General features: G+C 39.7%; 1 protein-coding gene across 7 annotated transcripts in view; it reads right to left on the reverse strand.

Moving 5' to 3' along the window:
- UNC13B (unc-13 homolog B) overlaps positions 1-10,745 on the reverse strand; it is a 181,206-nt gene that overhangs the window by 159,786 nt on the left and 10,675 nt on the right. For 6 of the 7 annotated variants that reach the window (XM_017746600.1, XM_017746601.1, XM_017746599.1 and 3 more), the window contains exons 5-6: positions 7,378-7,448; positions 4,182-4,239 (exon numbers count right to left, since the gene is read on the reverse strand). The exons of the other annotated variant lie outside the window; for it this stretch is intronic. In XM_017746600.1, coding sequence (XP_017602089.1) covers positions 4,182-4,239; positions 7,378-7,448 — 129 coding nt within the window. The remainder of the gene's footprint in view (positions 1-4,181; positions 4,240-7,377; positions 7,449-10,745) is intronic. 7 annotated transcript variants of the gene reach the window in all.

The raw sequence follows: 10,745 nt of genomic DNA on the forward strand, positions 1-10,745 counted from the left end.
TTCCCCTTATGACAGGCCAAGCACACGCTGGCTTTGGTTCTTTCTGCTGGTAAAACAGTATATCAGAAGCTATTGCTTCTTTTGTTGCTCTTACCAACCTACAATCCAGAGCCAAGTAAAAAATTTACCTTCTTCTGGTACAAAAGAAGCACACCAAAACCTACAATAAAATACATACACATGCACAAAAAGAAAAAACAAACAAACAAACAAAAAAACCCCACAACAAAATGTTACCACCCACCACAGCCCTGGTAACTGGGGATTTTACAGAGCAAAGGACTCAGGGAAATAGAACAAAAACATTGAAACAGAAAAAGGACAATAAAGCACTCTCAGAAAAATTATTAGTCAATGATAAGAGGACAGACATAACTGGTTGATTCAGTGGCACTTAGGTTATCTTCCCTGACAACAATATTGCACAAACCTGCTCTCTTCCAGATTTGTAAACTCCCTGACAAATGGTGTAGGGCAGTATTTAGAATAACTGATATTAACCAAGTCTGCCAAATTGATTCTGCAAAGATGCAGAGTATCTTTCTCATCCCAGTTTGCACTGTGACTGATCCAAGTCGGAGCTGCATTTAAAATATTCACAGTGTGACTCACTTGTGGATTATAATGGACTTTCATGTGTCCAGAAATGGTCTTGAGCATACAAGGAAAACATATCTGTAACTCCTCACAATAACTAACTTAGAGCTCATTGACTCAATGCCAAAGTAATCAAACAATATGTTTTCAATCTGCACATTTTAAAGTGAATTTCCAGACAAAATGTCTTGCTTTCTTTTCAATTTACATTTAATTTCAGGTCACGGGTAAAAGCCAATATGGAGATGCTGCAGTTTTCTAACAAAAAATTAATAATTATGACTACATTTAATAGAAAGGCAAACAAAACTAGATCCATGGACTCTACAGTGCTTTGCTTATTGCTTGGGATCACTGAAAGTTAAGTCAATTAGAAGCATGTGATCTTTCTGGGGCAGGAGGAATGTATAGGGAAGCATAGCAGTCGGGAGTTAAAAATTAAATGGTTAAGTATAACAAAGGAAAGAGGCAGGGAGTGCCAAAATCAGCAGGACTTAGAAAAGATTGTACATACAACAGAACCACCCGCCTCATTTAAGAATAGGTAGGAAGCCCAAATCCCACATTACCTCAGAAATTATGGGTCAGACTCTTCTAAGAACAAAACAGCATTTGAGACTGTGAAAGGAGGCCTGAAAGCTCAATAATCTCTGGAAAAATTAGAGCTCCCAGTAAGGGCTGAGATTTCCCATGGCACCATGCCCAAGCAGCAGCCCATATACAACCAGAGACAAAAACCCACCCTCAGATCAGAGACTGGCTTTCACATGGGGCCACCTCTCTTCTCTCACATCCTGCTCCATCCTTCTCCCCCTCTCTACTCAGGGGAGATAGAAGAACCAGCAGCATCCCTGCAGGAAGTGGGAAACCACCACAAGAAAAGATGGTTTGGAAAAGGTAAAAGATGTGCAGAAAGTACAGATGCAGAAGAGGGCAGAAGAGGGCAGAAGTGTAATCTAATTTTAACATGCAAGGACATGTATTTCGCTAATTAAAGAACCTGATCCTGCCTGCTGGAGTAGGATTTTCTCTAGCTGGAACAAGGACATCAAAATGGTCTTCTGAGAGCTGCCAGAGTGGCTAAGCAGGATGCCAGTGATACGTGCAGTTATGTACCATTATGTTTTTAAGTGCAAGCTATATGAAATGTTTTGCAGCACTTTTGCTCTATAGAGCATCAGGTTTTAAGATAATTTTGTATTTTTTGAAGGATTGGGAAAACATTCTCACGGAGTAAAACCTACTCACATTGAGCATGTTTTTTCCTCCTTCTAAATAAATACTTAGTCTGCTGTCCAGCAGACTGTGTCCTGCTCCTAGCAGTGACCATACCTCATCTGGCATATCTAGATGATGAAAATGAAAAATGTTGTGATGGAAAATTGGATGAGTCTTGAAAGTGTTCTTGAGGGTCATTTTTATTATATCTAAAAATACACCTATCAATTATTTACCCACATGGTAAGTAAGAACACTCCATATTGAACACATTTTAGTGTGGTGAAGGACACCCACCCTGCTGCTGTGTCACATGCAAAGGCCAGGTCAGCTTTCAATAGAGATACAATCTGTGCATGTTCTGAGTTGAACTCTTGAGTCTCAAAGTACTGTGCTGTATCGAGGCAAGCTGACAACTCTTATGCACAAGTTCATGCAGGCAGAGTTCATTTTTCAAAAGTACCTCTATATTAAATGTCTATTTTGTACTTTTTCCATGTAAATAGATATTCATAGACATCAGATACTTTCAGGCAGTAAACAAGCCAAAGTACATGCAGTGCCATCAGCTTTATTGAAAATTCTTCAATACATTAACAACAGACTGCTATGAAATGTTTAACATCCATTCTAATGAGTGTTTTAATCTCATGAATGATTATATTAATTCTTATGTGACATTAATTGTTCAAACCACGGGGCCTTCAACTGAATATTGCAAAAGGTCATTTTCCAGCAAGATGCAGGCTGTTAACAGCCAGCACAACAAGGATGGCTGTGGGGCTGCTCCTCGCTGTGTCTGTCTGCAAGAGCCCAGTTGGTTCTCCAGGGGAGAAACCAGCTACAGGGGGATGTAAAAGCACCCTGCTGTGGGAACAGGTGCAGCTTATTTTCCCTGCACAGAAGCATTCCCTCTAATTTACCCATACATCTCAATACTTAGGAGATTCAATCAAACCAGCCTCCCTCAAACAAAAGCAAAGCCCAGGGCATAGAGCCAGGAAAATAATTTCAGCAAACAACATGTTCATTTCTTGGACACTTCATACATCAGACAGTTTTTCTTTGACCTTTTGACATTAGGGGTTCTGCACACTATGTTAGTATGATTTATTCAAATATTAGTTTCTCCCAAAATGTTTCTTATTTGTTGGCTTAACAAATCAATTGTACCCTCTTGACTATTTAAAAAACAAAACAAAACACACCAAAAAACTGAAAAACACAACAACAACAACAGCACAACTAAGAGGAAAAAAACCAAACTAAAAAACTCCACATACGCCTATTTTTTTAAAAAAAAAAAGGAGGACACATTCAGTGTTACCAGAATGAAAGTATTACTGGAATACTTTGATATAGAGCTGTACATGTTCCAGCTACACAGCACAATCAGATTTCCTAGGCAATTGGTTAATGTCTATAGTTGGTTGAAGATACTTTTAAGATAACATAACAAAAAGTACACAGAGAAATTAATTCTACTCAAAGAAGGTAAACAGTAATTAGCATTTCCTAATGTTATCAGTTTTGAGGAGATCCTATAATCAGCCTAATGGATAAACAGCCTGCAATGTGTAATACGCACATCTTACAGGATTTTAAGTAGAGGATAAAAGATTTGTTTAAATTATGAGACTTGAATTTTATTAATGTTGTTGCCAAAAGTAGATAACACATTCACAAGAGACATCACTGAGCTTTCATCTATTGTATGTTAAAAGCAGTGTTTCAAAAATCTAATTTTGCAGATCATCAGATACATCAAGTGCTATGTTATTTTTCCATCCATGTTTTCATAAGCATAAAAAATGCAAGACAAGATAAGCAGAAATTAGTAAAAATATTTTTTCCATCCATCAACGCAGCATTGAAAAGTAATATTGAAGAAATTAGACATCAAGTACACAAACCTCTGGTGCATTTTAAAAGGCTACCAGTAGTACTGGTCTCCATCTATTTTCTCCCTCTTAAAATTTCATTAAACAGTAATAAAAATTATATTTAACAAAGGAAGTTTTAAGAGAACATAGTCTAATGTAGTCAAATAAATAAACACAGCATTTTCTTACTGGTATAAATATTACAAGGGCCTGACAATCTCAGGGACTTTGAACACATTTTCTGTTCCTATTGCACACAAGGACAACAGCAAGTTAAAGACTCAATGCCTGATTTCACTTCCTGGCATCAGAAGCTGCAGAGCAACATTTAGAGGAGGACAGCTTTTCGTAACTGCACAGAGATTTAAGTACTTCTAGTAAGAAATATTCTTCAGATGTACCATCACTTGATAACTGACCATAGAAGGAAATCAAGTACACTGAAAGAGGAAAAAATATTGAAAATAAATAAGTCTAACTTACAACACTGGGAGGCAGCACTGGGCAATGGTTTCTTCTGGACTTCCTCCTGAAAGGAATACTAAAGGAGGGAAAAAAAATAGGAAGGAACATAGACAGATAAGAAAGCAAATAGTAACTTTATGACAGCATGCCACACATAAGAGAAAATACCCTAGTAGTATCAAAGTACAATATCTATAAGCATAATATCCATAATATATTCTCCTTTATAGCTGCATTTAAACACACTCCCAGAAGTCTCCTCTTTTCTCATGCCAAAATCACATGTTACAAAGTGCACTTCTGTTTAAGGTAAAGTCTGCTTTAGAACAAGCACAGGCCCTATTACCAATTCTGAGACCTCCAATTAGACATCTGAAAGACCTGATTCTCCACAACTTAATGCCAGTGTGACAGGGAGCTCCAAACTGGGAATACGCCTGTTTATATCTAGACACTCCAGTACAGCTTTAACAGTTCAAAACTCATGTGGGCTCACAGCAACTCTGCAGTATGAGATGGAAGCAGTAAGGTAATTACTGTGCCTGGCAGGGCAAGAACACAATGTCTGCCCAGCCAGTACTTGCAAACTCTCCTGTGATCCACTTTACATCCAAAGTGAAGAATTTTTCATCTCATTTAATACTAAATTAGAGAACACTGAGGTATTTAAATTATTCAGTTTTGACTTTTTACAAAGTGGTTTGTTACAGCATCAAAGCGTTCCCTAGGGGAATGCCAGTGGTTTCATTTTGTTATTCTCTCCTATCTTGTGTTACATAGAGATATGAGAAAATTAGGACAATTGACCAAAATAATGAGAACAGTCTTTGCTAGGAAAAAAAGATCTGACAACAAAGGAAGTGGCAAACTTATCAAGCCGGTGCTGCAGCCTGTGGAAAACGCAGCCACCAGACAGTCTCTCCTTGGATTTGGCAGGGATTAATGACCAGTTCTGTGCATGGAAGGTGACAACCCGCAGACTTCCGCTGAGGTTATCTTCCAATCTGTGCTATTTAAAATGCACAAGGGATCCTGAAAGGTGGTTAGTCTTATCATCAGCAAACTGCCAACCCACTGAGTTAATCAGGATTGTGAAAACAAGAACTGCCGGATCTCACAGCACTGACTGGTTGACAAAGTGGTGAAAGGAAGTCTGCTGATGAGCAATTTCAGTAGCACAGGACAGCAGTGGGTTCTGAATTACTATCCTCAGAGATCCCAGAATGGCAGCAGTTTGTTATTTTTAAGGCATCAGCCCGACGGCTATAAGGAGTCCCAAAATGAAAATGGAATATTATATGTTTGTAGGAAGAGAGGCTGGAAAGCATTTCTGTGACACCGTATGAACTCTAAATGAACCTGCTTCTTGAGTACTCCTGTGCAGCTTTAGTCTGTTCATTCATCGTCTCAAACAGAGGTAGATGAACTTAAAACAAAGAAGACAAAGGCACAAAGTTGTCCTGTGCTAAAAAACACTGTGCAGACCAGGACTCTGCAGCCCAAAAGGTGAGGTCTGTAAAGCTCAGTGGCACAGACTGGATGCATGAGGATCAGTCATTTAATTTCTCCAAATAAACCTGCCTCCAGCTAGTTTCTCAAACACCAGGTTTGTTTGCTCAGAGCAATTAAGATATTTCTTCAGGCAATGTACAATTACGGTGCTGAATTCCTTTGCACAAACATAACTGACCTGGGTGCATTTAAAGGGCAACTGGCATCCACAAAAGAAACTCCACTGAGTGCTGCTCAACACAAGGATACTGCCTCTGGCTCTGGAAGTTCCCGAGCTACAAGTCACTGCCAATTAGGGGAATATGCAAGGAAGATCTCATCCCCTTTCTGGGTGGTTGGCAAATGTGGAGAACTTTAGAAGAATCACCTTAGGTCAGGCCCTGCACAGGTTTTTTTCTCCTTGGTCACAGGAAACATCCACAATAAATCTGAGACCACTAGGTCACAAATACAGAGATATTACTTTGTTACTGGTATTTGAAAAAAGCATGCAGTTACTGGTACTTGATAATGGTATTCGATAAAAGCATGCAGTTAAGCAAGCAATGCATGGCACTGCAGGAAAAGGAGAGACTCGGAAAGCTCAGGATATCTTTCAGCAAGTATCAGCTTGGTGAAGCACTAGAGGGCACCTGAGCCTCGCTGAAGTACCTGGACTGCTGCTCCAGCCCACAGAAGCAGGGAGGCACTACACCATCATCACTGACAGGACGACTCAGACTGAGCTTTTCATCGACTCTTAAAGGCTCTCAAACTTCTAGGAAGGCAGGAGAGCCTGCCCTAAAGTCTTTTAATTTTTATCCGCCCAAATAATGGTCTGTCCTCAGTCAAAAAGAAAATCCACCTTAGTCTCCTTCATCTGCACAGTAAACCAAATCACTGATACAATGAACAGAAAAGAATAGATGAAGGATCCCAGAACAAAAACCTCCTAAAGTCATTGCATTGGGAGAATATTTTGCAAGTTATCGTGCTATGGAAACTCTTGCTATGGAAGGAGACTTGTCAAAGAGTTTTCACCAGCACCATGTTCTTACTCGATGTTCAGATCGACACATGAGTACTGGGCTTTGTTAAATTCTTCATTCCTGATACAGGTACTAACATGTTAAATCTTGTTCTGCAAACAATATGAACTGCCTCTCTTAAAAATAAAAAAAGTAACCTTTATTTTATAGCTGCTTAGCCAAGTACACACTAGAGCCCGGAAACCAAAGCCATAGCTAGCATGTATTCTAATACAAGATTCATATAAACTGAGCTTTTAACAACTGCATTAGGATAAAAGCCAACAGCTCCAACAGTCCTCAGTTCAAATAAAGATTCAATATTTTGCTTTGTATTCTTCAAGGAAACAGTCAACTGCAAAAAAGTCCTTTTTGACTTGATTTCACAAAAAGAACCTGCCACAGCCGGTCAAAAATGCTTTCACTCTCTACTCTGGTAAAGCATGGTGTTGCCTTTTCTTTGAACATATTCACATCAACAAAACATTATTTGAGCACTTCCAGCATGAAGAAAAGTATTCCTCTCCTTAACACTAAAGAGTACACTTGAGAAAAGAGTTCTCCAAGTAGTTCATGGAAGACTTGTAAATAATCAACATTTAGCAGTTACCCTAATCACAGGGATTTAATACAAAGAATAAAAGCTAGTTATAAGACATTCAGGGCTAAATTATTCTTTCCGTTTAGATATTTACCTCATCATCTCCCAGTGAATTTACTTGTTCTAATTTTCTGGTCCAGTATCTGGCCTCGTCTTCGGGGATATCTAAGTCAAAAGAGTAAGTCACACCACCTTATTAACCAGGCAACTTTGTATTCATCACCATTAGCAGTACAGATCACATGCACAAAACTCACATATGATTTTGAAGAAATAGGACTGTCTTACGTTAGCACTCAGATGGAAAATAAACATTGTAAGTAGTAGCACAGCTCAAGGGCTTACACTGCTTTCTTGTTTAAAGCTGATTAACCAAATGCACACTTACACAAAGGTAAGAAAGAGAAAGACAGACTGGTTCACATTTAATTCAAGTATTAGTTTGATGGAGAGCCATTTCACAACAGTATTTTAATACACTTGCTTATGCTTGATAACACATAACAAGAGCCTCTCCTGGAGGCTTTTTGTAACCTCAGCAGAACACAGGCTGCCTTTGAATAGCAGACCTTATGCACACCAACAGCACACCTCCTGGAGTAACCCAGATTAGGTACCAAAAAATAAATGGTCTCTTATTTCTTTGCCAGCAATAAGCCAAATCTTTTGAGTGAATCAACAGAGTTACAGGCAGTCATAGTCACATGAAAGCACATTCTTTCTTTTACATCACACTGCAGCTTCATTGTGAAGTGAATCACAACACTTTTACCGTCTAGAGGAGTTACCAAGCTGACAGCAAGTAAAAAGCATTATCACTTTTATTTTGGTAACTATTTTCTTTTTCACACTTTGAAGTAATAGAGTGTCCTAATGGAACACTGACTTCTGTCACTCAAAATTTCCCCTTCCAAAGCACACGCCTGGAGATGCAGATAACCTGCTGTGAAAAGCTTAACACAAAATTATTTAGGGATGGGGTGGTGTGAAAACATTGGAAAAGAAAAAAAATTATTTGGGTTTCTTTTGTTTGGGTTTTTTTCTAGCCACTCAACATTCCTGACTGTAGCAACTTCTGAAATCTGGCTATTTATGGCCTGAAACTGCACTACTGCAGAGACTTCGAAGCTCACAGAGGAAGGAAATGGAAGGAGTGTTCCAGCTAAAAACACCACCAGCCCTGCAAGCTGACAGGAAGATAGTGCTGTACCAGTTCAGCTGGTTCTCCCATCTCCTGCAACTCTTTACATTTTCAGGTGGCCTCAGGAGGAGCCAAGAAGTTTACATCCAAGAAGTTTGTTTCCCTGCAATGAACTGTACCCCATGGACACCACCACAATGATATGGTAAGCTATGCACTGGCAAGAATGGGAGAATCAGGGCAGGGTGGCCTCCTGATGAAAATGTGATTCCAAAAGTCACATCTGCTCTCACTCCTCACAGAAAAAAAGAACAGGATTTATTGGCTTTGAGGGAATGTCTCTTCTACATGTGTCTTCTCTCAGCCACACAAACCATCATCTTATGAAGGCAATGACCCCAAAACACTGCAGATAATAGAACACGAACCACTCTTAACAGGTACATGTCAGATTTAGTGGAATTGCAAGCTTCAGCAGTAGATATTTCCTTGGACTATGAATTCGTGTCTACATCTCTGTAACAGAAACACCGCTGAATTTTTATGCAACTAATCTCACCCACACAAGGGGTTAAAATACTCCCCACTTGAGAAAGTATTATGGAAGCTTAGTATCTGTCTCCAAAAAACCCGCACTAAGTAGAAAAAAAGACAACCCATTTCTCCTTGCTTGGAGGCAGACCAAAATAATTTATTTTAACCAAGACACACAAAGCCAGCTGCTCTTTCTGATGTACATTACTTTGTTGTTAAAACCTATTAGAAAATAAGGTAGGAGAAACATGAGAGAGTCTTCCACAACTACAAGAGTTGTAGAAATACATACATGTTTTGATCATCAGGGCTGTGGATCACAGCTGCACAGATTTATTAGATAGTCTCTGCACAAATTAGGGTTGGGATTCAAAGCAAATCTGGACAGAACTGATCTAGAAAGAATGCATTAGTGAACTGATGAAGTTTAAGAGGACAAACTCCAACAATGACCTGAAACAATCCAAAAATTACCACAAAGCCCATGGAATTGTCTTGGAAACACATCACTTCTCTAAGAGATAAAGAAAAACTCATGAAATGAGAATTTAAGGTCAGAGCCCGAACCACTCAAATCTGGAGCCTGAAATCAAGACTAAAGAGATTGAGGAGGGGTGAAGCAATGATTACCATCAGCACGGCAAAAATTGAGGATGTCTCTTAACACTTTCACATACACCATGGTGCAGCGGCATGCCCAGGCAACAAAGAGCAATACTTGTCTCTTGGATTTACTGGTCCTGTTTTACATCCCAGATGCCCATTTCATAAACAGAACTATCAGATTTTTACTGCAGGATTCCTGCTTCTATTAAAACAGCTGCTTATGCAAGTCAGAGATAAAAATCAGCTATTGTCTAGATAACAGCTGCTTTAAGGACATCTTCTTGATCTCAGAGAAACTCTTGTCATCAATACTAATATCAGTAAAATTACTGTACAGCAAACTTTAAACATGAAGCAACTGGCCTGTGATCCTGAGTCAAGCTACCTGCTCAAAAGAAATGAGAAATTCTATCCCAATGAGATACAATTTTCAATTTTTTGAGGAAGCTTCCATTACATTTCGCCTCAGTCAGTGGTTTCGTTGAAGCTGCTTCTTTGGAATGCACAGAGTGGAAATCCCTAGTGCAGAGACCACAGACTGCTTGCAAGGCTACATCCACTGCCGAGCTCCTGCATCACTGCCCAGCTTTTGACTACAATGGAAATTACTCCACTACCTTAACTGCTGCTACAAGATAAAAAGATGAACTAGTCCAGAGAGAGGCCACATGATGCCATCTCAGGACTCCACACTTGGTGAACAAAACAAGCAAGGCCATGTGTCAGTGAAACAAAACTGCTGAAAAATAACAGAGAGGAGAGATGGGCGGATAGCTTCAATAGCTTTTGGTGCTTATTAATTTGAAACCAACAAAGAAACACTGCAAGCTTTACTGTCCTTGCCCTTACTGCCATCCTCAGCTGGAAGCTGAACCCCATATTCTCCGAGCTCCTGGCTTTCTGGGCCTGAATCTGTGGGGTCCATAAGCAGACAGAGACAAGGCAATAGATGGGGTGGAGGATCAGTAACTCCCACAGCATTACTCAGGATTGAAGGCTCCAAGCTAAGCTGAAGAGAGATTCCTGGGGACATGAGCAGGGGTGTGGGTGGAGGTCCCAGCTCTGAGGCTGCTCAGAGCAAATAAGTGTCCTGGAATTGGTACACAGCAGCACAGTGACTCGTCAGAATGAGGAAGGAAATAGAGGAGAATTTGGTGCATCCATACAGACCACTTCACTCA

The sequence above is a fragment of the Corvus brachyrhynchos genome, unplaced genomic scaffold (genome assembly GCF_000691975.1).
Source record: "Corvus brachyrhynchos isolate BGI_N302 unplaced genomic scaffold, ASM69197v1 scaffold139, whole genome shotgun sequence".
Taxonomy (NCBI): domain Eukaryota; kingdom Metazoa; phylum Chordata; class Aves; order Passeriformes; family Corvidae; genus Corvus; species Corvus brachyrhynchos.